Here is a 23,702-nt window from a genome sequence, read left to right as displayed (position 1 = left end):
ATACTCCAGTTTTTAATATGTGTTAAATGATAATTTACCATAATTAATCAACCTAAACTTTCATTTTTATTGTTGTTGCAGGTGAGGAAGCTGTGCCAGCTAAGAAACTGAAGACTGTTTCCACATCCCAAATATCGGCTTCCCAGAGCAGAGTACAGAGGGTGAGATAACCAAGTGCTCTAGGGAACAATTATCTGAGTTTAAGTTGATTAAAGTAGAAAGCATAGTTCTTAAATAGTAAATATGTCTTTTCCCAGTATTATTCAGGTACTTCTGCCTGACTGTCATGTTATGGTGACAGTACTGCTAAAAAAAATGCATGAAAAAGAAACAGAGTGTGGAATTAATGTTTAAAGGTCATGTTCATATCTCATTTCTTAGTAAATATAAAATGTTCCCCTTTTGAAGGTGGAGACTAGTTTCCAGGCCTCCACTAAGAGGGAGATCCATGTAGGAGAAGGAATGATCACTCAGCATTTGGCTCACAAAACCCCCCCACGGGTTCCTCCAAAGCCGACCTCCAAGTCCCCGCCGTCCTATGTTTCCAAGGTGACGGCAGGACGTCAGCAGTCCCCTTCGCCTGTCAGACATGTGAAAGGGCCAACACCGACACCTGTCAGGTATGCAAATGTGATCTCAGTGAAGGCAGGTGGTCATCTAAATTGACTACATGAACTGACTGATCTACGTGTTGTCGTCTACAGACCAGTGTCTCCATCCACCAAACTGTCTGTTTCTCCCATCCGACCAGTCAAGTCTCCCATCATGACCAGGAAACAGGTCAGAGCATCTATCTGGAGTCCACTTTCACTGTCAAGATGCTGTAACAGTGACTTAGTGTACATGCCTCGGTTTGTTTGGCTTTTCAGTTTGCTCATCAGCAAATACCAAAAAAAACATGAAACGCTGCATATTCCATGTATTTAACTGTATTAGTGCCATCTTCAGGTGTGGGGTAGCAACACAATTAGTGACTCTGATTTTGAATACCAGCTAGTTTTTGTACAAATATTATTGATCACTGATGGAACAGTCCTGTTTTCTCTGGTATTGTTGTTCTTGTCTTCCTGCAGAGATGCAGGGTGTAAGTTACTGTTAGAAAGTATATATGTATATATGATGTAACTGAAATTACAGCATTTGGCAATAGTAATAACAATTTTTAGAGGCAACATGAAAATCTGCAGGAGATCACATGTAACATCAGGATACAGAGGAAAAATAAAACACAATGAATAAAGTTTGAAAACTGGTTCATAAAGTGGCTTTGATCTGTCTCTCGAAGCACACACACAACAACTGCTGTTAAAATCTGCAGACCTTCATTTTTTGAACGTGTGTTAGATAAAGCGTAACCTCAATCGACTACTTGCAGGTATCTACCTCTGCAGAGGTTCTGCCGCCCTGGAAACAGGGAGACTACGCGACTGAGGCGAGCTATACCAGCATGGCAAGCATGACCGCTGTCAGCAGCACCACTCAGCTTCACATGGAGAAGCACTGGGAGCAGCAGGTGGCTGCCACCAGAGAGGTGAGAGTGGTACAGCCTGCATGCTGGTTAACTCAACTCAATCAGTACATCCAACCTGACATGCGTTTTGTTTGTGACTGCAGAATGAACAAATACTCTGTTTTTAATTTTGCTTTTTAAACTGACATCACTAACTTTTATGTTGTGAACATGTTGGCCCAGCTGTGCCGATGTATTGGATGTAAAGTGAACATGCATTTATTTTCTGTTCTTTCTGTCTTCTTCTTTTCTTTTCTTTGAATGCAACGTTGTCCTTTCTTGGTTATTAGCTGTGGCTTCTAATGTGATTATCCTGTTTGCCAGAGTGTGACTCTTTGTCATTTTGACCCAGTCTTCCTTCAGGACATTGTTACTGTTTTGAATTCACTCATAACCTTAAAATCATATTTATCGAATTGAACTCATCATAGAGATAATATCAGTAACAATCAAGCTCTGGGCAGCAAAAGGGTCAGTTTTGAAAAATGTATGTTCAATCCAAAGAAAAAACAAAGCTCTTTTTAAGAAGGTGTGGCTGAAAAATTCTAAATCAGTTTGCAAACAAGACGTTTCTGTGAGATCTTTTCGAATTGAGTTTGTAGGCATAAATGGTAAATGGCCTGTATTTGTGCTTTACTTAGTCCCTAAGGACCCCAAAGTGCTTTACACCACATTCAGTCATCCACACATTCACACACATATATACTGCACTAGTGCGCTGCACTAGTCAGCAATGATAAGAGAAAAAAGGAAGGTCCCATTTTAACCATACACAGCAGGTTTATTGACATTCTAGTAAATAAGAAAAGTTTATTTATAGAGCACTTTTTACAGGCAAAAAAATCACAAAGTGCTGTACAAATCACAATTATTGTGATCATTTACATAAGAAGTTTTTGGCTCAGGATAAAGAGAGAGTGTTTGGTCACATTGTTGAGAAAATGACCCACATACTGAGGGCTCGAGTTCCTGGGTTTGTGTCTTCCCACAGCCACCTTATGCATTTAATTCATCAGGTGACTGCAGATCAGGATGGTAGAGCAGCTCATCTAATAACTGGAAGGATGATGAGTTGATCCGTGGCTGCTCCGATCTGCATGCCAAGTATCCTTGGACAAGATACTGAACCTCAAGTTGTGAATCTTGGATAGAAGACTGCGTGATATTTCACTTCTGTGTTGCGTGACTTTATGGATGCTTTATTTGTCGTGTTTTTTTCAGTCCTTAAGGCTTTTGGTGGAGCATTGTCTTCTCTGAGATGTGTGTGCTGCTTGTTGTGTCTTCAGGATGAGGGAGAAAAAAAGGCTGAGGCTGTGGCTACAGTGGTGGCCGCTGTTGACCTTGCTCGTGTCCTCAAGCCTGTGCATGGGGAGGGTGTTCGGAAAGAGGAAGAGGAGGATGTGGAGTTGAGGATAAAGCAACAGGCGGCAGCAACTGCAGAGAAACAAGTTATTGCAACAAAAACACTTCCTACTGAGCCTGCTGTGTCTGCAGAGCAGCACAGAGTCCAGGTCTCTCAGGTTGGACGAGTTCCCTGAATTCAGTTACTTACGTCTCATTTTAATGATATGGAGCATCAACTATCCTAACACACTCTGTTGATTACTCCAGATTCAGAGAACAACAGAAATCTTCTCCTGTGTGGACACTGGTGTCGTCCAGCCCCCAGTTCCACATTTCACAGTTTCTAAAGTTTCTGTTCCTAAACATGAACCTAGACATGAGGTAAGAAGAACAGCTTGAGGCCATCGTCGTCCCAAAACCTTCATTTGAATGTGAACATCTTAACATACAGTTTTCCTTCAGTCTAATCCCCGTTGATCCCGTCCTCACAGTATCATCCATCCTACCACAGCATTTGTTTCTTTTGAGGACTACCCCATCATAACATCCACTAGCTATAGCTTGTGGTTATTATATAACAGCAATAGTAACACTGTTTTTTTTTTCTTAGATATGACTTTGTGTTTTGGTTCAGAGTAGTAGTCTGTAGAATAGATGAAGCAGTCACCTCGTGGAAAAACCATCTAAATCAGCTATCATCAGATAATCCCACCTCACGGATTAAATCAGTCACAGCAAAGAAACAGTTGCTGTTTCTCAACCTGTTTCAGTTTTAGTCCGTTTTTAGCTGGTTTAGATTTCCTGTTTAGCTTCAGTGTCTCTTGCTCACTAATCCCCAGCAGAATTTGGACTCACTATCTGTGTGTGATGGTTAATGCTGTTCTCATTGGCTGATCAGGTGTCCCTTGCTGGCTCTGCCATCGCTACACTGCACAAAGAGCTATCCTCCCCTTCAACCCCCAGAAAGATCATCAAGCCAGTCAAATCTCCCAGTCCGTCTCGACAGGCGGCGGTGGAGGTTCATGTGATACCTGAGCCCTTCCCACCACCGTTCAGAGATGTGCGATATAAGACTCAACTTGACAGCAGAGGCGCTTATGCGTTTAGTGAGGAAGAATTTGAGGAATGGGAGCCTCAGGTTGGTCTGATGTCCTCACTGCTATCATTCCTATCGTTCCTCAACTTAATCCTGTGTGGATGTTCACCTGAGTTCTTCTACCTATCTTAACGCAGCAGCAACTGATATGCTGCCTTTCACCTGCCTCATGAAGAAGCCTCCTCCTCTTATTCCTGTCTTTGCTGCTTCACCTTCATCCCTCTGTCCTCTTTATATGGTTTTTTGTCTACTCTAACCTGTTTTCTCCCTTTATTCTAACAGAACCCCATACTTTGTTTTTTGGGGGACAATTTTTTAAGTTGTCTTGTTGGTTTCTGCAGGAGGTGGCTGCAGTGCCTACAAGATCCCAGGAGCCTGTTGTTCCACCCACTCTTATTGCTGTGAGTACTTTTCCTATCTGCTTCCTGTTTCCAATTAAATTCAGCTTATTTATAAAGAGCTAGTTGGCAAGAATGTACCTTAAATATCAGAGAGAAAACCTGATCCAGCCCTAAACATACACTTTATCAAAAGGAAAGACCCAATGAATGTAAGGTAACATGTTTTGTAGTGAAAACTTTAAAAGATAACTGATCCTTTCACAAAGTGCTGCATCTGACTTCATAACAGCCACTGAAGGTAGCAACATTTAAAGCTCTTCCTGTCATCAGTTTTCATAATAATACTACATAATTACAGTTTGTGATTCAAATGTATCTATTTTACATTCAATGTAAGGAATAATATATTTTTACATTTTTTGCTAAGTGAACCCAATAATGTACGAGAACATGAAAACAATTCACAACATAATATTATAGAAATATGATCGTTCTTTCTCTCCCTTAGTACTCTCGCTACAGCATGTAGGATCGATTTTTAACCATTTAACAGAGCTTATACAACAGCCTGATAAGGAATTACATTAGTCTGGCCAAGAAGTAACAAATGCATGAACTAGTTTCCAGCATGTGTTTAATTTTGACAATATTACAAGACGAGGACATTTTAACGTGTGAGTTAAAGAGCGCATTCTGATCACTATTTACTCCTAGTAGGCCTTTTTGTCTTCAGAATATAAATGTGATGTAAAATTGCCGTACATCCTATAAACTTCTTTATGACTATTTCAGGGACTGAAGAACCTGACTGTGACCGAAGGTGAGTCAGTGACCTTGGAGTGCAAAATCAGCAGTCACCCTTCCCCGGTCATAATCTGGTTCAGGGAGGACTACAAGATCGAGAGCTCCATTGACTTCCAGATCAGCTACGAGCACGGATTTGCCAGGCTGATTATTCGTGAGGCATTTGCTGAAGACAGTGGCCGGTTTACCTGCACTGCCACCAATGAAGCAGGAACTGTGAGCACCTCCTGCTACCTGCTTGTGAAAGGTATCTATACTGGAATGATAAGCCAAAGTAAAGCTGACAAGCTTGTATGGAAATGAATTTACTGTAGAGGAGAAAAACAACTGGATTTTTGCACGAGCCTGCGGTCACCTGGTACACTTGAAAATTGATGAACACAACAGAGTCAAATGTCCAAGTTGTGGACATGCTAAAACATGTTAAACTACAGATCATCAAGTTTTATACAAACTAATTTGACTTTCACTTTCTCTTGTAGTTTCAGAAGAAATCGAAAGCAGAGAGGAAACAGCTGTCACAGAAATTGCAATCACACAAGAAAAAACGTGAGTTGTAAAAGTCAGATTCATTCTTTGCAGATTTATAGTCATGTAAGAATCCAAAGCTGCAGAATTGATAAAGCTATTGCTCCTCTTCAGTGTTGCAGCTGAAACAAAGCTGCAGACAGTGACAGAGTTGAGCGCAGGAGAACCTGCAGCTCCGTTCTTCATCAAGAAACCCACTGTGCAGAAGCTAGTGGAGGGAGGAAGTGTTGTGTTTGAATGCCAGGTTGGAGGAAATCCAAGACCTCACATTATCTGGAAGAAGAATGGCGTGCTGCTTACCACTGGATACAGGTGATACAGATTATAAAATATATACAGGAAAAAATGGATCCCCTGCTGAATATCTGAGTTTGCTGACTTGCAAAGAAATGAACAGAGACAGATATCAACCAGAAATCTATTGATTTGCATGTCACTGAGTGAAATAAGTATTTGATCTCTTTGATTTCATCTCCTATCTGTGGAACAAACAGGAACAGTTATAGTCCTGCTCCGTTATGAGTCAGCTGTTTTGTAATGTTTGCAATATTTTTAATGTTTTAGATCAGACCTTAAAAATTACCACAACTGTGATAATGATCTTTATTAACATGTAGGTAACTCACGTGTGTTTAGCAGTTCAGATATTTTCTTTATGAGGTCCTTTTAACAGTGGTCCTCTGATGACCATGTCATTGCAAAGCAGGTTAGTGTCTTTGAAAAGACATATTTACATCACCGGCCAATGTTTTTTGTGGATTTGCTTAACTGGAGCTAGCTATCGTTGTCTTTTGTACGTTGTACACTCTCTAACATATCGTTTTTTTATTTTTTTAAATAAAAATCCACTTTACTTTGTAAGTAATGGCAGTGACAAACCAAATATTAAGGTAGAACAATTTGTTATTGAGCCTTGAAATCATGCTGTGACGATGAAGCACTAGCTTGTTTTGGTTTTCTTATCAGATACAAAGTTGCCTACAAGGAAACTGGAGAATGTAAACTGGAGATCTCGATGACCTTTGCTGACGATGCCGGAGAATACTCCATCTTTGCTAAAAATCCCCACGGAGAAGCTTCAGCTTCCACCAGCCTGTTGGAGGAAGGTACTAGCATCCTTTTTTTGTTTTTTGCAGTTTTAAACTTTCTTTAAAAATCACTTTGAAAAGATGTGTCTGGCTTTATCTGCGTATCCGTATCTGTGTTTACAGAGGAATATGAAGCACATATGAAGCAGCACGATGTAACATATAAAACTGAAGTGACTACGTCAGTGGTTCAGGAACCCTCCGTGGTCGTGAGTCAGTATGAATTGGAACAGAGGAGGACAATAACCCCGATGAGCTTTGTCTCAGAAACGGTACTTGTGCTATAAACATTTGCAGTGCTGTGATAACAGATCTCAATCTACGGTTCATAATTAATGTCCATCATTTTTGCAGGAATTCCTCATTTCAGCCTTTGAGGAGAGGATAATACAGAAGATCGAACTGTGTATCATGACAATTACTTACAGAGAGCTTGTGGCAGAGGACGGAGAGCTGGTAGTGACTATAGCAGATGAGGAGGCAGTGCAGCCAGCCTTTGACACACCAGTGAAAAACTACAGGATCATGGAGGGAGTGGGAGTCACTTTCCACTGCAAGATGGTTGGAAAACCACTGCCAAAGGTATTGAGACACATTCATATAGTGAAACAACTTTCACTCATCCAACCAAAGTTGGGTATATCAGAGTGATGCTTTATAATAAATAATTTGGTTTGCCAAGAAATATAGGTTTTTGGCCTTTATTTATTATTTTGTAAATACCATTCCAGCGTTGCTGTAAAGAGAAACATTTAAATCTGACAGTACAACAAACAGCTATGTTTCATGCTTTCTGTCGAGTCATCGCACTCTCACAGTTTTATAGCGTTTAGCCAGCTTTGTTGATCTACTGTCATCTTGTGCCAGATTGCCTGGTACAAAGATGGCCAGCGCATCAGGCCCAGTGCGCGTTACCAAATTGAAGTTCTTCAAGATGGGCGAGCCAGTCTTCGTCTGCCTGTGGTGCTGCCAGAGGATGAAGGCGTGTACACTGCTTTTGCCACAAACATGAAGGGAAATGCAGTCAGCTCTGGAAAGCTTTATGTGGAGCCATCCGAAGCTGTAACGCCGCAGAGATACACACCACAGCCAGCAGTACAGAGGATAAGGTAATCTAATGATGGCACAATTAAAAAAGAAATTAAGAAAATCACATATCGCCATGAGAACTGGACGTTGGATGTTTTGGCTTATAGCTTAGCTTTTAAAAAAGGCAGACAATATTGGTGACTAGCAGAATAATAGTGGTGCTTTAATAATACACTAATAATACACACACTTTTAATAAGCACACAATATCAGGTTGAAAGCTTTCAAAGCTTCTATCCACTGCATGTTTTACATTAAAATTTGTTTTGTTTAACTGAAGCCATGTCAAATGACGACACTGCTTTTTTCTCAGATCGACATCTCCTCGTTCTCTGAGCCGCTCCCCGGGGCGTTCTTCCAGCCGATCTCCTCGCCAGTCTCCTGCCCGTCGATTTGACGAAACAGATGAGGCTCAGCTTGAAAGACTATACAAACCTGTATTTGTCATGAAGCCCTCCTCAATAAAATGTTCTGAGGGGCAAACTGCCCGATTTGATTTGAAAGTTGTTGGCAGGCCAATGCCTGACACATACTGGTTCCACAATGGTAAGAACAGAAAAGGTAGCAGAGAAAAATTTCTTGATGTCTACCTTTGTTTTCTGATTCAGCCTCTCAGTCAACTCATTTTGCCCTTCTTTTCCCAGGACAACAAGTGATCAATGATAACACACACAAGATAGTGATTAAAGAGGATGGTACTCAGTCCCTGATCATTGTCCCAGCCCTACCACAAGACTCTGGAGAGTGGACGGTTGTTGCTCAGAATAGAGCTGGACGGGCATCTCTCAATGTAACTCTTACTGTTGATGGTGAGTGATATATAGCACTCTTGAACTTTTTAGTTAACCAAAAGATCATATTGTTAGACATTGTGTTGTTTTTTGCTATCTATAGCTCAAGAAACCCTGGCACGTCCTCAATTTGTTGAAAAGCTGAAAAACATCACTGTAAAGCAGGGCACTCTGGTTGAGTTGGCTGTCAAAGCCATTGGAAACCCCCTGCCAGACATTGTGTGGCTGAAAAACAGTGACATCATCACCCCACACAAGCATCCACAGATAAAGTATGTAATATCTAGTATTTTATATTTTGTTTTCAGTGCAGTATAAAAGTGCTTTCTTCAGTATATGTGACCTTTTACTTTTTCAGGATTGATGGCACCAAAGGAGAAGCCAAATTCCAGATTCCATCTGCTTCAGGCTCAGACAGCGCCTGGTACACTGCTACAGCCATCAACAAGGCTGGTAGAGACACCACTCGTTGCAGAGTCAATGTTGAGGTGGACTTTGCTGCCCCTCAAACCGAGAGGAAGCTCATTATTCCTAGAGGAACCTACAAAGCTAAAGAGATTGCAGCACCCGAGTTGGAGCCGCTTCATTTGCGATACGGCCAAGAGCAGTGGGAGGAGGGTGATCTTTATGACAAGGAGAAGCAACAGAAACCACAATTCAAGAAGAAGTTGACATCTATCAGAATGAAGTGTTTTGGACCAGCCCATTTTGAGTGTAGACTCACTCCTATTGGTGACCCCAATATGGTAGTGGAGTGGCTGCATGATGGCAAACCTCTGGCTGCTGCTAATAGGTTGCATATGGTCAATGAATTTGGATACTGCAGCCTCGATTATGAAGTTGCTTATGCTAGGGACAGTGGTGTTATTACTTGCAGAGCCACAAACAAATGTGGAGTTGACCAGACCTCAGCCACCCTGATTGTCAAGGATGAGAAGGGACTTGTTGAGGAAACACAACTTCCTGAAGGCAGGAAGGGAGCATATAGGATGGATGAGATTGAGCGCATGGCTCATGAGGGAGGACCTGCAGGAGTCGGCGCTGATGAAGAATCTGAAAAGACAAAACCTGATATTGTCTTGCTTCCTGAACCAGCAAGAGTGCTGGAAGGCAACATTGCACGATTCCGCTGCAGAGTAACTGGTTATCCAGCACCAAAGGTTAATTGGTACCTCAACGGACAACTTATCCGCAAAAGCAAGAGATATAGACTCCGTTATGATGGTATTTACTATTTAGAGATTGTTGACATCAAGTCCTATGACTCAGGAGAGGTTAGGGTGGTTGCTGACAATCCTTTAGGAACAGCTGAGCACACAGTAAAGCTAGAGATCCAGCAGAGGGAAGACTTTAGAACTGTCCTGCGTCGTGCACCAGAACCAAAACTTGCAGAGGCTACACACGAGCCTGGCAAGATTGGATTTGATATTGTGAAGATGGACCGACCTAGTGAGGCTTCACAAGACAGGGAAGTGGTTAAGCTGCGTAAGACACAGAGAATTCTTCATGAGAAAACTTCAGAGGAGTCTGAAGAACTGAAGAGCAAGTTCAAGCGCAGAACAGAGGAGGGTTTCTATGAGTCTATCTCGGCTGTAGAGCTTAAGTCTCGCAAGAGGGATGACTCTTATGAAGACCTATTGAAGAAGACTAAAGAGGAGCTGCTCCATCATATGAAAGAGAAAGAAGAAGCTGAAAGGAAGAGGATGGAGGAAGAGGGTAAACTCACTATCCCCACAATAAAACCTGAACGGGTCCTGCTCTCTCCCAGCATGGAAGCACCCAAGATCCTGGAACGCATTGCAAGCAAGACTGTTGCTCCAATGGATGAGGTTCGTTTCAGAGTCAGAGTAGTTGGTAGACCAGAACCTGAGTGTCAGTGGTTCAAGAATGGCATTCAGCTGGAAAAGTCTGACCGTATTTACTGGTACTGGCCTGAGGACAATGTATGTGAATTGGTCATAAGAGATGTCGAAACACAAGATTCTGCTAGCATCATGGTTAAGGCCATTAATATTGCTGGGGAGTCCTCAAGTCATGCCTTCCTGCTTGTACAAGGTAAAGCAAGTTCATCTAAAATCATTTCTGCGCCATGCTAAATTTTCTTTGTCTTGATTTGTTTTTGTCTTCTTCATTTCGCTGTTGCAGCCAAGACAGCAGTTAGCTTTACCCAAAACTTGGAGGATACGAGTGCCAAGGAGAAGGATACCATAGTGACCTTTGAGTGTGAAACCAATGAACCCTTCGTCAGAGTCAAATGGTTTAAGAACAACACGGAGATCTTCTCAGGAGACAAATACAGAATGCACTCTGACAGAAAAGTCCACTTCCTATCTGTGCTAATGATTGAAATGAGGGATGACGCAGAATACACCTGTGTGATTGCAGATGATGAGAACATAAGAACGAGTGCAAGGCTTCACGTGGAAGGTAATTTATCTAGAATATCCACCGGAACTGTCCTGTTCCTGTAAATTACATAAAAATGGTTCGGTATGTTGTTCTGTATCCAGGTGCTGCTCTCGAGCTCATCAAACAAATGGAGAACATTGAGGTACCAGAATCCTATGCTGGCGAGTTTGAGGTCGAGTTATCTCGTGAAGATGCTGAGGGCAGCTGGCTCTTTGGAGACAAAGTTCTCTCACCCAGCAATAAATACATCATATCGTCACGTCGAGGAAGACACACTTTGTCTGTCAAGGATGTCAGGAAAGAGGACCAGGGAAAATACACCTTTGTATGCGGTGATCTGAAGACCAGTGCCTCACTAAAAATGAAACGTAAGCTTAAAATGTGAAGTGCATGTTACTGCTGCTGGCAAACAAGAGAATTTTCATCAGTGTATTTCAACAGCGTTCTGTTGTTTCACAACTTTAACCTGTTGAAAAACATTGTGGGTAATTGTCTGATTGCATGTTTTTACCTCTGCCTTCAGTGCGTCCAGTGACACTGATGCAGCCCCTGACTGATCTGATAGTCTGTGAGGGTGATATTGCTCAGCTGGAGGTCAGGTTTTCCCAAGAGAATGTTGAGGGAACCTGGATGAAGAACGGCCAGGCCATTTCTGCCTCGGAACGTATCCACATTGTCATTGACAAGATGGTTCACAAGCTGCTGGTGGAGAATATCAGCACAGAAGATGCTGCCTTGTACTCTTTTGTGGTTCCTGCCCAGGACATCTCCACCTCAGGCAAACTCAGTGTTCAAAGTAAGAGTTAGAATTGGGTTTGAATATAAACTTAAAAATATTTTGTTAAAAAAAATTGTGACTTTTGACTGTCATCTTGTTGCTCTTTCTTACAGCTATTGACATTGTAGTGCCACTGAAGGATGTATCCTCTATTGAAGGCACAAAGGCTGTCCTGGAGGCTAAGATCTCTGCCCAGGACATCAGCTCTGTCAAATGGTACCATAATGACAAACTGTTGACACCCAGTGACCGAATCCAAATGGTGGCAAAGGGAGCAAAGCAGCGGCTGGTCTTCACCAGAACCTTTGCATCTGATCAGGGTCACTATAAACTAGTTGTTGGCAAGGTTGACACCAGCTGTAGCCTGACGGTTGAAGGTAAGAAAGATTTTTAGTGCAGTGAAAAAGTATATGTCACCTTCTGGATTTTGTTTTTCATATATCTCATATTTAAATATTTCAGATCATTAAACACATTTTAATATTATAACCCAAGTAAAGGCAAAAATTTTTAAAGTTTTTAAATGACGATTTTATCTGTTAAGGCAAAAAGCTATCCAAACCTATCTGGCCTATCCTAACCAAATAACTGGTAAGGCCACTCTTGGCAGGAAGAACTGCAATGAAACATTGAATCTTCCACATCACTGTGTATGAATGTTGTCTGCCGTCTTTGTAGAATTGTTTTAACTCTGCCACATTGGAGGGTTTTTGAACATAAACGGTCTGTTTAAAGTCACGCCAAAGCATCACAACAGGATCCCAGTCCAGATTTTAACTGGATTTGACTGACTCCTGAACCTTTATTTTGTTTTTTGACCAGTTTAAAGGTGGATTTGCTAAAGTGCTTCAGATCACCGTGTGGGTGTATAATCATTGTAATGTTTTTTGCCTTTTGGTCAACTGTGTCTTTTGTAGTCAACGTCTCCCTTGGATGCCATATTTGCACTTATGTTTCTTATTGTTAAATCATGAACACTGACTTTAACTGTGGCTGTAAAAGGTTGAAGTTCTTTAGAGGTTGTTTTGGGTTCTTTTGTGACCTCCTGGAAGAGTAATCAGTGCCTTTTTGGAGTCTGTAAACAGTAGGGATGGGTATCGTTTAGGTTTTATACGATACCAGTACCAAACCGGTACTTTTGAAACGGTGCTTGAACCGGTGCTTAAATAATGGAGAACACACACTTTGTCCAAAAACCTCTCATGTTTAGCAAGCTATCAAATACGGCGCATTTCTCGGCTTTTAACAAAATGCTATACGTCGCCAGGTTCGTCGTCAGATTCGAGGAGTTACCTCCTTTGACAGTATCACAGTATCAGCTTAAAGCACTTGTTGCAGGCTGCTGAGTTTGCATCTTTTGCTGTGAAGTACAGCCAGACTTTTGACCGCTTCGCCTTGGGCATTTTTAATCTGTAGCTCTGCTCTAAAAGATCGTACGTACCTGGGCCCGCCTACTATCCTCGGAAACGTAAAATGATTGGCTAGAATCTAAAGTGTATCACATCTCAGGAAAAATAAAGCACCGAAATGTGCGCTTTTCGGTCTGGTTACTACCGTTTATGTCAGAACCAGTGCCATAATGGCACCGGATACCGGTACCCATCCCTAGTCAACAGGTCTGTTGGTAATTAGCTCTGGGTGTGACTATTGAACTCGGCTTTCCAAAATATGTGGCTAATCAGTTAATTAATGATTTAACAAGCGGGGCAATTACTTTTTCACATAAAGCCATGTAAGTTCAGGCACCTTTTTTCCTTAAAGAATTAAATTATCATTTGGTCTAAACTTAGTGTAAATTTTGCTGACTGAAAATATTAGTGTGAGAAAAATATATACAAAAAAATCATGGAGGGGGCAAATACTTTTTCACAGCATTGTACTTTCAGCGTGATACTGTTTTTAGGTTCCAGTCTCACTTTCATACTCTAACCATTTCATTTTTACAGAGGTACACATTGTGAAACACATGGAGGACAAAGTGTGTTCAGAGTCCCAGAATGTGACGTTTAATGTTGAAGTCTCTCACCCTGGAATTGACTCAGTCTGGACATTCAGGAACCAGCAAATCAAACCTGGACCCAAATCCAAGATTGAGTCAAAGGGAAAGGCTCACTCTATGACAGTCATTGACGCCATGAAAGATGAGGAGGGCCAGTACATGTTTCATGCTGGTGAAAAGACATCTAGTGCCAAGCTTACTGTCTCTGGTATGTCTAACTTTTAAGATATTATGGATATTGTGTGTTTTACTCAGATGAAATCATTTACACAATCACTGATTTTAAAAAAGACTCACTGGCACATTGGGGTGGTAGTGCCCATCTTCAAGAAAGATCGCACTCCTCAGCCTCCCTGGGAGGATCTATGCCAGATTACTGGAGAAGGGAATACATCAGTTAGTTGAACCTCAGATTGAAGATGAACAACGTGGTTGTATTCCTCAACGTAAAGAGCTGGACAAGTTTTCTATCCTCTCAAGAATATTCAAGCATATTCTACAATTGTTTTGTGGATTAGGAGAAGGCATTCGAGAACATGGGGTATCCATTGCTTGCTTGCTTCTGGGCCAGAGATGAGTTTTTGTGGAGGAATTTAAGAATCCTGGGCTTGTTCAGAGTGAGAGGAGAGGGAAGTAGGGGATTGATGGATTAGTGCAGCGACTACAGCGATTTGGACACTGTAACCCTCCATTGTGATGAAGAGAGAGGTGGGTGTAAAAGCAAAGATGTTGATAAACTGGTTGATCTACGTCCCTACTCTGTTCTATGGTCACACGCTCTGGGTAATGATCAAAAGAATGAGATCTTAACAACAAGGCACAGAAATTTGTTTTCTCTGAAGGATCGCTGTGCTCAGGCTTAGATATAGGAGCTCAGTTATCTGAGAGGGATTCATTCCACATAGAATGGAGCCAGGTAAGGTGGTTCGTGCATCTGATGTTTCCTGGGTGAGGAAGGGTAGACACGAGACATGCTGGAGGGATTATGTCTCTTGGCTGGCCTGGGAATTACTTGGTGCAACCTTGGATGGAGGAAGTGGGTGGGAAGAAGAAGGTTTGGTCTCTTCTCAGACTGCTGCTCCTTGACCTGCCACTTCAGATAAGGGAAATCCACACACTAGATGATAATTTGTTACTTAATTGTTGGTACACATTTCACATTTTGCTGACATTTATACCTACCCATACCCATCTTTGACAAAAACGTGGATTATTTTAAAGCAGCTGTTTTTTTATTATGACAGAAGATTGTGTGTGTTGGCATTTGCTGTTTCTGTGATTAGGACATGTGGTCAGAAGTGAAACAGAAATGTTACTTTCTGCTGCCATTAGGTGGAGCCATTACACGGCCCCTGCAGGATGTGACAGTGGCGGAGTCTCAGACTGCTGAGCTTGAGTGTGAAGTTGCAAATGCCAATGCTGAGGGCAAGTGGCTTAAGGAGGGCCAGCCCATTGACTTCAATGAGAATGTGGTGAGTGAGGTGAACGGAGCCATCAGGCGCCTCATCATCAACATTACCAGGCCACAGGATGTCGGAGAGTATACCTACCAGGTGGCCAACTCCAAAACTACAGCTAATCTCAGGGTGGAGGGTAAGTACTAGCTTCCCACTACCACACACACACATGGTGTTCACATAACCAAGATAAATAAAACAGGACATTTACCGGGAACATACTGAGGTAAATTAAATACGACAATCAAAATAAAAGTAGTTATTGAAAGAAAATTTAAAAATTAACATTTTGTGGGAAAAATGCAAAGTGAGTGCTGAAAACTGAAAGATTTTGTCTGTTATATACAGCTCTAAAGGTTATCTGGGAATGTCCTGTTCATTTGTCGCAAAAAATAATGACTTGGTAAATGTTTGTTTAAACTTTTATGATAGTTTCAGACAGACTCACTATCACAATATTTGCAGTAGTTATTATACATATTATAGCTCTAGTAACTATAATAAGTGTTATATTTGTACGGTCGATCCATGGGACCAGTACTCCAATACTGGAAGTCGGGATTAATCCTAATCTCTGATCATATGAGTTTTACCCAGAAGGCGGAGCAGATCTTAGATGGAGCGTATGGGTGAGGGGATTCATCCAGTACTAACTATCCCTCTATAAGTACTAACTACCATGGCTCCTCTCATTTAAAACAAACAAACAAAAAAAAATGGGAGCCCTCAGTAACTTAGCAGCTTGTAAATCTAAGAATAATAGGAGCTATTTATACTAATATGGATTCATCCTCAGGTTTTTACATTTACTGTTTCACGAAAGTTTAAAAAGGTTCACAAATGAAACTTTTTGAATACAACGTATTTTATTAAAGCAAAAGCCAAAGTAAATTAGAATAATTATTACAGAATCAAATTACTTGAATTATTCTTACCTAATTAACTGATTCTGAGTTAATGCTGATTTTATTAGAATCTTTGAGAGGAGATGGTCTGAGGAGAGAATGGCCACAGACACACTCATCTCTGTGTGGATATTGTCCAATAGAAATAGAGCCAAGTTCATGGAAGTTGCATCCCATTCAGAAACAATGGAAATCTCAATCCTCTTGGATTTATAATCTCAAACGGCAAAAATAAGTAGAGAAAAAGTCAAAAATCCTAAATCCAATTAGTGAGCCCACAGTGTCGGCATCGGTTGTTCCTCTGGTGTTACTTGCTATAATTTCACCTCAATAACAGTGGCTGTGACATCCATCCACCATTACTGCCACCTCATCTGTCCTAACACATTCATTTTCTCACTTTTTCTCTTCATAACTCTGTTCATTTGTCCCATTATACTCAATATGATTTCTTTTATTAAATCCTGCACATTAAAATCAGACGTTCTTTTAGATTAGTGGCTTCTCCGGCTCGCTCACTTCCCCCTCCCATCCTCCACACACACCCACAGCCTCTGAGGTCATCTCCACACACACACTCAGTGAGAGGCCTGCACCTAGAATCATTATTATAGATTATATTTTCTTATTTGTATGTTGGTTAAATTTATACCTGATTATATTCTGATCACTATTAGGAAGCGAAACACGATTAACCACCAGCAAAATCCCCTCATGTTAATCTGTGTTTAACACTTGCAACATACTTCATGTATCATACAATCATGTGTGACACCAATGTGCCAAGGATGAAGCTGGATAATATCTGCACATTAGAATAAGTTTCATTCCTCATATTAATTAGACTTATATCTCTATTGTATGTTTGATTAAAAAAAAGATGATTTATGAGTAAAAGCACCTACAGATAGACTCCATTTAGCGCTCTGCATCACTTTTAACATAAGAGGCTGGATGTTAAGAACTTGTACTCTCAGATGTGATGAGAGGTAAGCCGGGGGGACTTCAGTCTCTGTCTGTCCCACCTCTCCTGACAGAACTAAAATGCTTCCAAAACTAACGAATCACCTCCGTGTGTATACATTAAAGTTAGCAGAGCTTTATATTTATATGCAGGAGTGAAGATCAAGAAAACTCTGAGGAACCAGACCGTGACGGAGACCCAGGAAGCAGTGTTCACACTGGAGCTCACACACCCCGATGTGAAAGGATCCCAGTGGATTAAGAACGGGGTGGAACTGCAAAACAGCGAAAAGTACGAGATCGTCTCCAGTGGCATGGTCCAAACGCTGAAGGTCAAGGACTGCAACATACAGGACGAGTCTGTTTACTCCTTCAAACTTGGAAAACTTTCTGCCAATGCCAGACTCAACGTAGAGAGTAAGTGTCAGATTTTATCAGCATAACCAAGAATTGTGCACAATGTTGTCAGGTATCATCATATCACATGAGTGGTTTATCTGCTACTTTTTTCCTGCAGAAATCAAAATTGTGAAGAAGATAAAAGATGCGACGTCTCTGTTGGATGGCACAGCCTCCTTTGAGATGAGCCTCTCACATGACAACATCCCTGTTAGGTGGATGTTTAAAGGTTTGGAGCTGAAGTCAAGTGAGAAGTGCAAGATTCTGTCTGAGAGGAAAGCACACAAACTGATCCTGAAGAATCTGGACAGCAGCGATGCAGGAGAGTACGTGGCTGTGGTTGGACACTTGCAGTGCAGTGCTGTACTCACCGTGGAGGGTATGTAGCACTATAAGACAAACTGCATGTGAAGTCTTGCATTTAGATCGCAAGATAGTAACTCCAAGCTGCTCTCTGACACATCCATCAGAGTATGAATGTTAGATCAAAAACACTTAAGCACAGATTGCAGGTAGAGTGAAAAGCAGTCCATCCACTTACTGAAGAATATAAAGACTGTTTATGGTGTTTGAGACGAGAAGAATATTTGTCTAATCTTTTGTTATCCATGTCTTGTGACCTGATTTACTACATGCAGCTCTGCTGGTCACTAAACCCATGAAAAGTGTGGAGGTACCAGAGACTCAAGTGGCCACATTCGAGTGTGAAGTCTCCCACTTCAATGTGCCGTCCACCTGGCTGAAGAACGGAGTGGAGATTGAGATGAGTGACAAGTTCAGGATTGTGGTTCAGGGAAAACTCCATCAGCTGAAGATCATGAACACCAGCAGGGACGACTCTGCAGAGTACACCTTCATTTGTGGCAACGACCAAGTGTCTGCAACACTCACCGTCAACCGTAAGAATTCTGACCTCCCACAACGTGATATGAAAATACTGTATCAGAATGAGACTCAAGAGGGGGGTTAAAATAATTTCTAAATTATATAATCACCTAATTTAACATATTTTAAGCTTTAAAGTTTCAGAATTCTCGCTATATATTTGAGCTGCATATCTGAATAACTGCATACAGTAATAGCTGAAATTCTTCAAAAGCAAACACAGTGAATGTGTCTTTTTGTATTTCCCTCAAATTTCATCCTCCAGCGGTTCTGATCACCTCCATGCTGAAGGACCTGAATGCCCAAGAGAGAGACACTATCACCTTTGAGGTCACCGTCAACTATGAAGGCATCACGTACAAATGGCTGAAGAACGGCGTGGAAATGAAGTCGTCGGACAGGTGCCAGGTCCGCAGTCGGCAGCTTACGCACTCCCTCACCATCCGAAACGTTCACTTTGGAGACGGAGGAGAGTACAAGTTTGTGGCCGGCTCTGCTGCCACCACTGCTAATCTCTTTGTCGAAGGTAACCTGGTGCTGAGCACGTTTACAGTCTGTAGAGGTGAGAAATGCTACGAAACGTCTCTGAAAATGTTGTTCTTTCAGCTCGTGTGATTGAATTCACCAAGAAGATCAAGGACATAAAGATCACAGAGAAGAAGAAGGCGATTTTTGAGTGTGAGGTTTCTGAGCCAAACATCCAGGTGATGTGGATGAAGGACGGTCAGGAGATGGACATGTCTGAGGAAAGGTCTGTCAGTGCTCGTCAAAGTTTGGCCACACTTAATCTGAAAATCACTATTCCCAGCGTCTCCTTTGGACAATGAAAGCTCTTAGAGGTTAATTGTGAGTTGGATATCTTCTGCCTTGAATCCAAAGGTATATTGTGACAGCAGAGAAGTATGTTCACCGCCTCATGATCCAGACGGTTCGAATGTCTGATGCTGGGGAATATTCAGTGGTAGCTGGATCAAGCGTCTCCAAGGCCCGGCTCACAGTGGAGGGTCGCGACATTCGGATCTCGGAACCTCCTGAGCGGGAAATTACGGTGAAGTGGTTTTAAAGTTCATTTACTGATGTTTCAGAATAAAACTTCTGTCTTTCAGGTAATCACAGGTTGAGGATTAAAGGTGATTCGCTGTTTTTTAAGACTGTTCATTTATTTAATTGCAATGAGTTTCATCTTATTTTAATCCTAAGTTAACTTTTGCAACCAAAGCTGCTCTGTTTCACAACCACAGGCGTTACGCAGAGAAGTTAGTGTCAGTTTGGTGCATCTATATGTTTTAGCTTGGAAAGACACGGGCGAAGTTTACAGATACTGAACCTGACATTAACATTTTTATTTCTCTTTTATTTCTTATTTAGAAATATGCCTTAAAGTAATAAGGCATAAAGATACACTAGAAACAGTGTGTAAATATTTAGATATTATTCTGTTCTCTCTGTGGAAGCAGTGACGATTGGCCATAAAAATAAAAAATAACTATTAATGTTTACATATGACCCGCTCAGGTTTGTCAGTCCCCCACAGCATGTTTTACTGCACTCACATTTTAAAAAGCAACTTAAATAGTAGAATTTTGGGTGCTTGGTGATTGTATTTACTGACATTTTCAACAGAAAATAGGGCCTTAACTCTATTATTGTAGGGTCTACCTTACAATATAAAGCACCTTGAGGCGACAGTTGTTGTGATTTGGCGCTATATAAATAAAACTGAATTGAATTGAACAGAGATAGAAATGTAAATATTTCACTATCCCCTCCTAGGTTCTGGAGAAACACCGTGCAACCTTTGAGTTTGAAGTGAATGAAGAAGATGTGGAGGGTCACTGGCTGAAGAACGGTGTGGAGATCCAGTTCTCGATGGAAGAACGATTTAACTACGTGACCATCAGGAAGCTGCATCGCCTCACCATCTCAGAGACCTACAGGAGTGATGCTGGGGAGTACACCTTCATCGCTGGCAAAAATAGAAGCACCATGCAGCTTCGAATAAACAGTAAGTCCAGCGTGACGTCACACAGAAAGAATGATGTACAGTATGAACACATAAAAACTGGTTGTTTCTTGTTTGTTTCTAAAAAGGCCATTTATTTCAAACTTTCTCATCAGTGATACAATTGTGCTTTGAAGGTTACATACACTCATCATTCTCACCATTTTGGCTTTATAATTATTTCTTTGAGCTGCTATTTTTAAGGGTAAAATGTCTGTTCAGCATATATCTTTAATGATTTAAATAAAATTAGAACTGGGTTTGAATTTTTTTAGGACTTTTCTCTAATCACAGGGTTAAACGTATATGTACAAGCTCAAGTATATACAGCGCTCCCTCGCTATAACGTGGTTCGCCTTTCGCGGTTTCGCAGATTTTTTTTGGTGCAATTTAGTTTTTTGGGTTTTTTACAGCGCATTGTCAATTAATCTCGTGCTGTGTCTCCTGTACAGTACAGAATGCGTTCAGCTTGTCAAATTTACATAAATCTTCGATTGCTAGCAGCGTGACTCTGACGTGAAGTTTTCTCCCCAACAAACACAACAACGCTGAAAACGTCGTCACCTGCAGGTCCCTTTGGTTTCATTCTGTAATACTGGACTTATTTTTCTACAAGGCCTGAACTTTGAGAATATTTAAATAAGAGAGAAAAGTGTATTAAGTGTGTAGTGAGGGGTTTCACAGCCTTAAAACATCTATGTTAATTGTAAAAAATAAAGTTGGCTACTTTCGCCTATCGCAGGTTATTTTTAGAACGTAACTCCCGCGATAAACGAGGGACCGCTGTACACGCAGCTGAAGGTTCTAGCAGGCCTAAATGCAGACACGGAAGGATGGACACAAGAAAGCAATTCATATTACATCACAAAAGGTCCAGGAAACAAAACATGAAGCACAAAAGGGAAAATTAAATCCACCCACAGAGAACAGCAATCAGGAAAGTGGAGATGTGATGAAAGCAAAACACAGCTGAAAAGAAATGGATGATGAGAAAACTAAAAGCAAGGCACAGAGGACAAAGAATCCAAATAACACAGGAAGTGAAATATGGTGACCAAATACATAGACACACATGAACTTAATACAGGGGAAGTGACATGAGAGGATGGAGCAAGAATATCCGTATATTCCAGTTAAACTTTACCTCTAAAATATTCTGCCTCGTTCAGTCCCCGAGCCTCCTCAGATCCTTCGCCACATGGAGCCCCAGTCGGTGGAGGCTGGAAAACCAGCTCGCTTCTCAGTCCAGGTGAGCGGTGTTCCCCAGCCTCAGGTCTTCTGGTACAAAAACTCCCAGGCTCTCTCTGCTGGCTTCAAGTGCAAGTTCCTGCACGATGGCAACGAGCACACACTGCTGCTCATCGAGGTCTTTCCTGAAGACGCTGCTGTCTACACCTGTGAGGCCAAGAACGAGTATGGCACTGCCACAAGCACTGCAACACTCAATGTTGAAGGTGAGACATGGATGTGACTTGATAGTCAGTTTTGTATAAAACAGATTGTTGGTTTCTGCTGAAATCGGCATTTTTTCCTGAGTAGAGTGCATGCTCTCGCCATTAGCCCAACATCACAGTTTTCATGGACACAACTCTCCACCAGAAATAGGTCAGATCCTACCAGAAGGTGGAAATGACTTCTGCATATTTTTAAGTTGCACTTTATTATTAATTCAACGTGATCATTAAGAGGTGATGATAGCTTCAATATAATGCAAATGATGTAGGGCAGCAGAACAACAAGCACTAAAATACGAAAAGAAAAAAGTTTTCCTAAAGTTTTGGAAAAGATAAAGAAGAAGACTATTTGTATAAGAGTGTTCTTACCTGACAGCGTGTGGAGTTTTTGCATCGCTAACCAACCAGCTCATTAGAAAGTGTATGAATATGCAGTGCAAGCCTGCAGGGAGCCTCCACACTGCTCCCCCTGGTGGATACACATGCTTTTACCACTGATTGCTCATTAAGGGCGTTACTACTCATAGTTGTGTCGTCCACGTCACAGGCGGCAATATAGCAACCGTCAAGGAGACCAGTCAAGGATTGGCCGAGGACCCACCATTGCCCTGCCAGGGTCCAGGCAGACATTGTAAGTGGCTGTATCTGTACTGATTCAGGTTCTTGTGTTGCAGTTTCAGAGGTGGTTTCTCCAGACTCCCCCGCCACTGTTGCTCCCCCTGTCATCATCTCACCCATGGCCAGCACTTCAGCCTGCGAGGGCGCACCAGCTTGCTTCCAGTGCAAAGTCCGTGGAGATGGTAAAAAATACAATTTCTTATTGAGTGATGCTGTGATTTTTTTAATACTGAAACAAAGTGATGGTATTGCTCAGTTCCTGGTAGTTACGCTGCACAGAATTTTAAGTTGAAACTTTATTCAAACCTGTGGCCACTTCCTGTGAATGGAATTTCCTACCTACGCATAAGTTTCAGTAGTAGTGTGTCCTTTGGTCTTCTCTTGAAGCCATTGGGACTTCACTGAAACTTGATTATGGCACGCGACTAATTAACCACCTTCTGACTTATTTACTCTTGCTGTTGACCCACAGTGCAAATTTACTGCAGTATATTTACACAAGCCGTGCTTTTTCCTTTGTCAACCATCAAGATGTGAAGATAAGCTGGTTCCACAAGAAAAAGGAAATCAAACAGTCCGAATTCTTCAGGATATCTCAGTTTGATGACAGCTGTCAGCTGGAGATCTCCAGGGTTTATCCAGAGGACGAGGGCGAGTATACCTGCATGGCCACAAACAATGGAGGGACGGTGTCCTGCTCTGCAACTCTTACATTAGACGGTGAGTTTATTACTAAAAAGAAAGGCTGCTTTTCTTACTCTGAGACAATTGAAGTGTCACTAACAGAAGCTCACAGCAGTGCTGGTTTCAGATCAACACACTCTCACTGAATCTGTAGATTATGATTTGGTGTTGTGCTGTCTGGCGATAACAAATCCTGCACATTCAGTTTTCAGAACTTGTTCTTTGAGGTTAGGATTAAGTTATACATTAAAGTGAATCTCAACAGCAACAACAGTGGGCAAAGGAAAAAGGGGAAAAATCTGCCTGTGTAATGATGGCATTCATCCATCCATCGGCTGGAGCCCATCCCAGCTGTCTAAGGAAGGGCACACCCTGGACAGATCGCGAGTCTGTTGCAGGGCTAGCACATAGAGACAGACAACCATCCACACTCACATTCATACCTTTAGAGGTGTTCACAATTTAGAGTTACCAATTAACCTATCACTACTAATTGCATCACTTTGGACTGTGGGAGGAAGCTGGAGTACCCGGAAAGAACCCATCGTACTGCCTATG

At 41.7% G+C, this 23,702-nt stretch overlaps 2 protein-coding genes across 3 annotated transcripts in view; both read left to right on the top strand.

Annotated features, from left to right (window-relative positions):
• LOC146690116 (titin-like) overlaps positions 1–23,702 on the top strand; it is a 218,377-nt gene that overhangs the window by 7,907 nt on the left and 186,768 nt on the right. For both annotated transcript variants that reach the window (XM_085434978.1, XM_085434981.1), the window contains exons 5-36: positions 82–161; positions 409–620; positions 705–780; positions 1,376–1,531; positions 4,292–4,351; positions 5,084–5,342; positions 5,578–5,644; positions 5,738–5,935; positions 6,590–6,729; positions 6,835–6,983; positions 7,066–7,293; positions 7,579–7,820; positions 8,114–8,346; positions 8,445–8,609; positions 8,695–8,863; positions 8,950–10,646; positions 10,737–11,018; positions 11,102–11,368; positions 11,524–11,796; positions 11,892–12,155; positions 13,725–13,985; positions 15,110–15,370; positions 17,256–17,519; positions 17,620–17,880; positions 18,140–18,400; positions 18,652–18,912; positions 18,993–19,137; positions 19,266–19,434; positions 20,160–20,391; positions 21,558–21,842; positions 22,517–22,642; positions 22,992–23,180. In XM_085434978.1, coding sequence (XP_085291104.1) covers positions 82–161; positions 409–620; positions 705–780; positions 1,376–1,531; positions 4,292–4,351; positions 5,084–5,342; positions 5,578–5,644; positions 5,738–5,935; positions 6,590–6,729; positions 6,835–6,983; positions 7,066–7,293; positions 7,579–7,820; positions 8,114–8,346; positions 8,445–8,609; positions 8,695–8,863; positions 8,950–10,646; positions 10,737–11,018; positions 11,102–11,368; positions 11,524–11,796; positions 11,892–12,155; positions 13,725–13,985; positions 15,110–15,370; positions 17,256–17,519; positions 17,620–17,880; positions 18,140–18,400; positions 18,652–18,912; positions 18,993–19,137; positions 19,266–19,434; positions 20,160–20,391; positions 21,558–21,842; positions 22,517–22,642; positions 22,992–23,180 — 7,932 coding nt within the window. The remainder of the gene's footprint in view (positions 1–81; positions 162–408; positions 621–704; positions 781–1,375; positions 1,532–4,291; positions 4,352–5,083; positions 5,343–5,577; positions 5,645–5,737; positions 5,936–6,589; positions 6,730–6,834; positions 6,984–7,065; positions 7,294–7,578; positions 7,821–8,113; positions 8,347–8,444; positions 8,610–8,694; positions 8,864–8,949; positions 10,647–10,736; positions 11,019–11,101; positions 11,369–11,523; positions 11,797–11,891; positions 12,156–13,724; positions 13,986–15,109; positions 15,371–17,255; positions 17,520–17,619; positions 17,881–18,139; positions 18,401–18,651; positions 18,913–18,992; positions 19,138–19,265; positions 19,435–20,159; positions 20,392–21,557; positions 21,843–22,516; positions 22,643–22,991; positions 23,181–23,702) is intronic.
• On the top strand, positions 1,626–4,268 carry LOC146690120 (uncharacterized). The gene is made up of 3 exons (XM_085434984.1): positions 1,626–3,030; positions 3,122–3,235; positions 3,753–4,268. The coding sequence occupies exons 1-3, from the start codon at positions 2,701–2,703 to the stop codon at positions 4,080–4,082; spliced, it is 774 nt and encodes a 257-aa protein (XP_085291110.1). The 5' UTR covers positions 1,626–2,700; the 3' UTR covers positions 4,083–4,268.

The sequence above is a fragment of the Copadichromis virginalis genome, linkage group LG16 (assembly GCF_057382275.1).
Source record: "Copadichromis virginalis isolate Kocher_CV1m ecotype Utaka linkage group LG16, C_Virginalis_male_GT1.1, whole genome shotgun sequence".
Taxonomy (NCBI): domain Eukaryota; kingdom Metazoa; phylum Chordata; class Actinopteri; order Cichliformes; family Cichlidae; genus Copadichromis; species Copadichromis virginalis.
The sequence above is the reverse complement of the archived record's forward strand: the minus strand, read 5'-3'. Positions and strand labels throughout refer to the sequence as shown.

Excerpts from the sequence above, each read along its gene's own strand:
- LOC146690120 (XM_085434984.1), top strand. The coding sequence starts at position 2,701 with ATGGATGCTTTATTTGTCGTGTTTTTTTCAGTCCTTAAGGCTTTTGGT. Across the intron at positions 3,031-3,121 it reads ACAGAGTCCAGGTCTCTCAG|ATTCAGAGAACAACAGAAAT; the intron begins GTTGGACGAGTT and ends TGATTACTCCAG. Across the intron at positions 3,236-3,752 it reads AACATGAACCTAGACATGAG|GTGTCCCTTGCTGGCTCTGC; the intron begins GTAAGAAGAACA and ends TTGGCTGATCAG.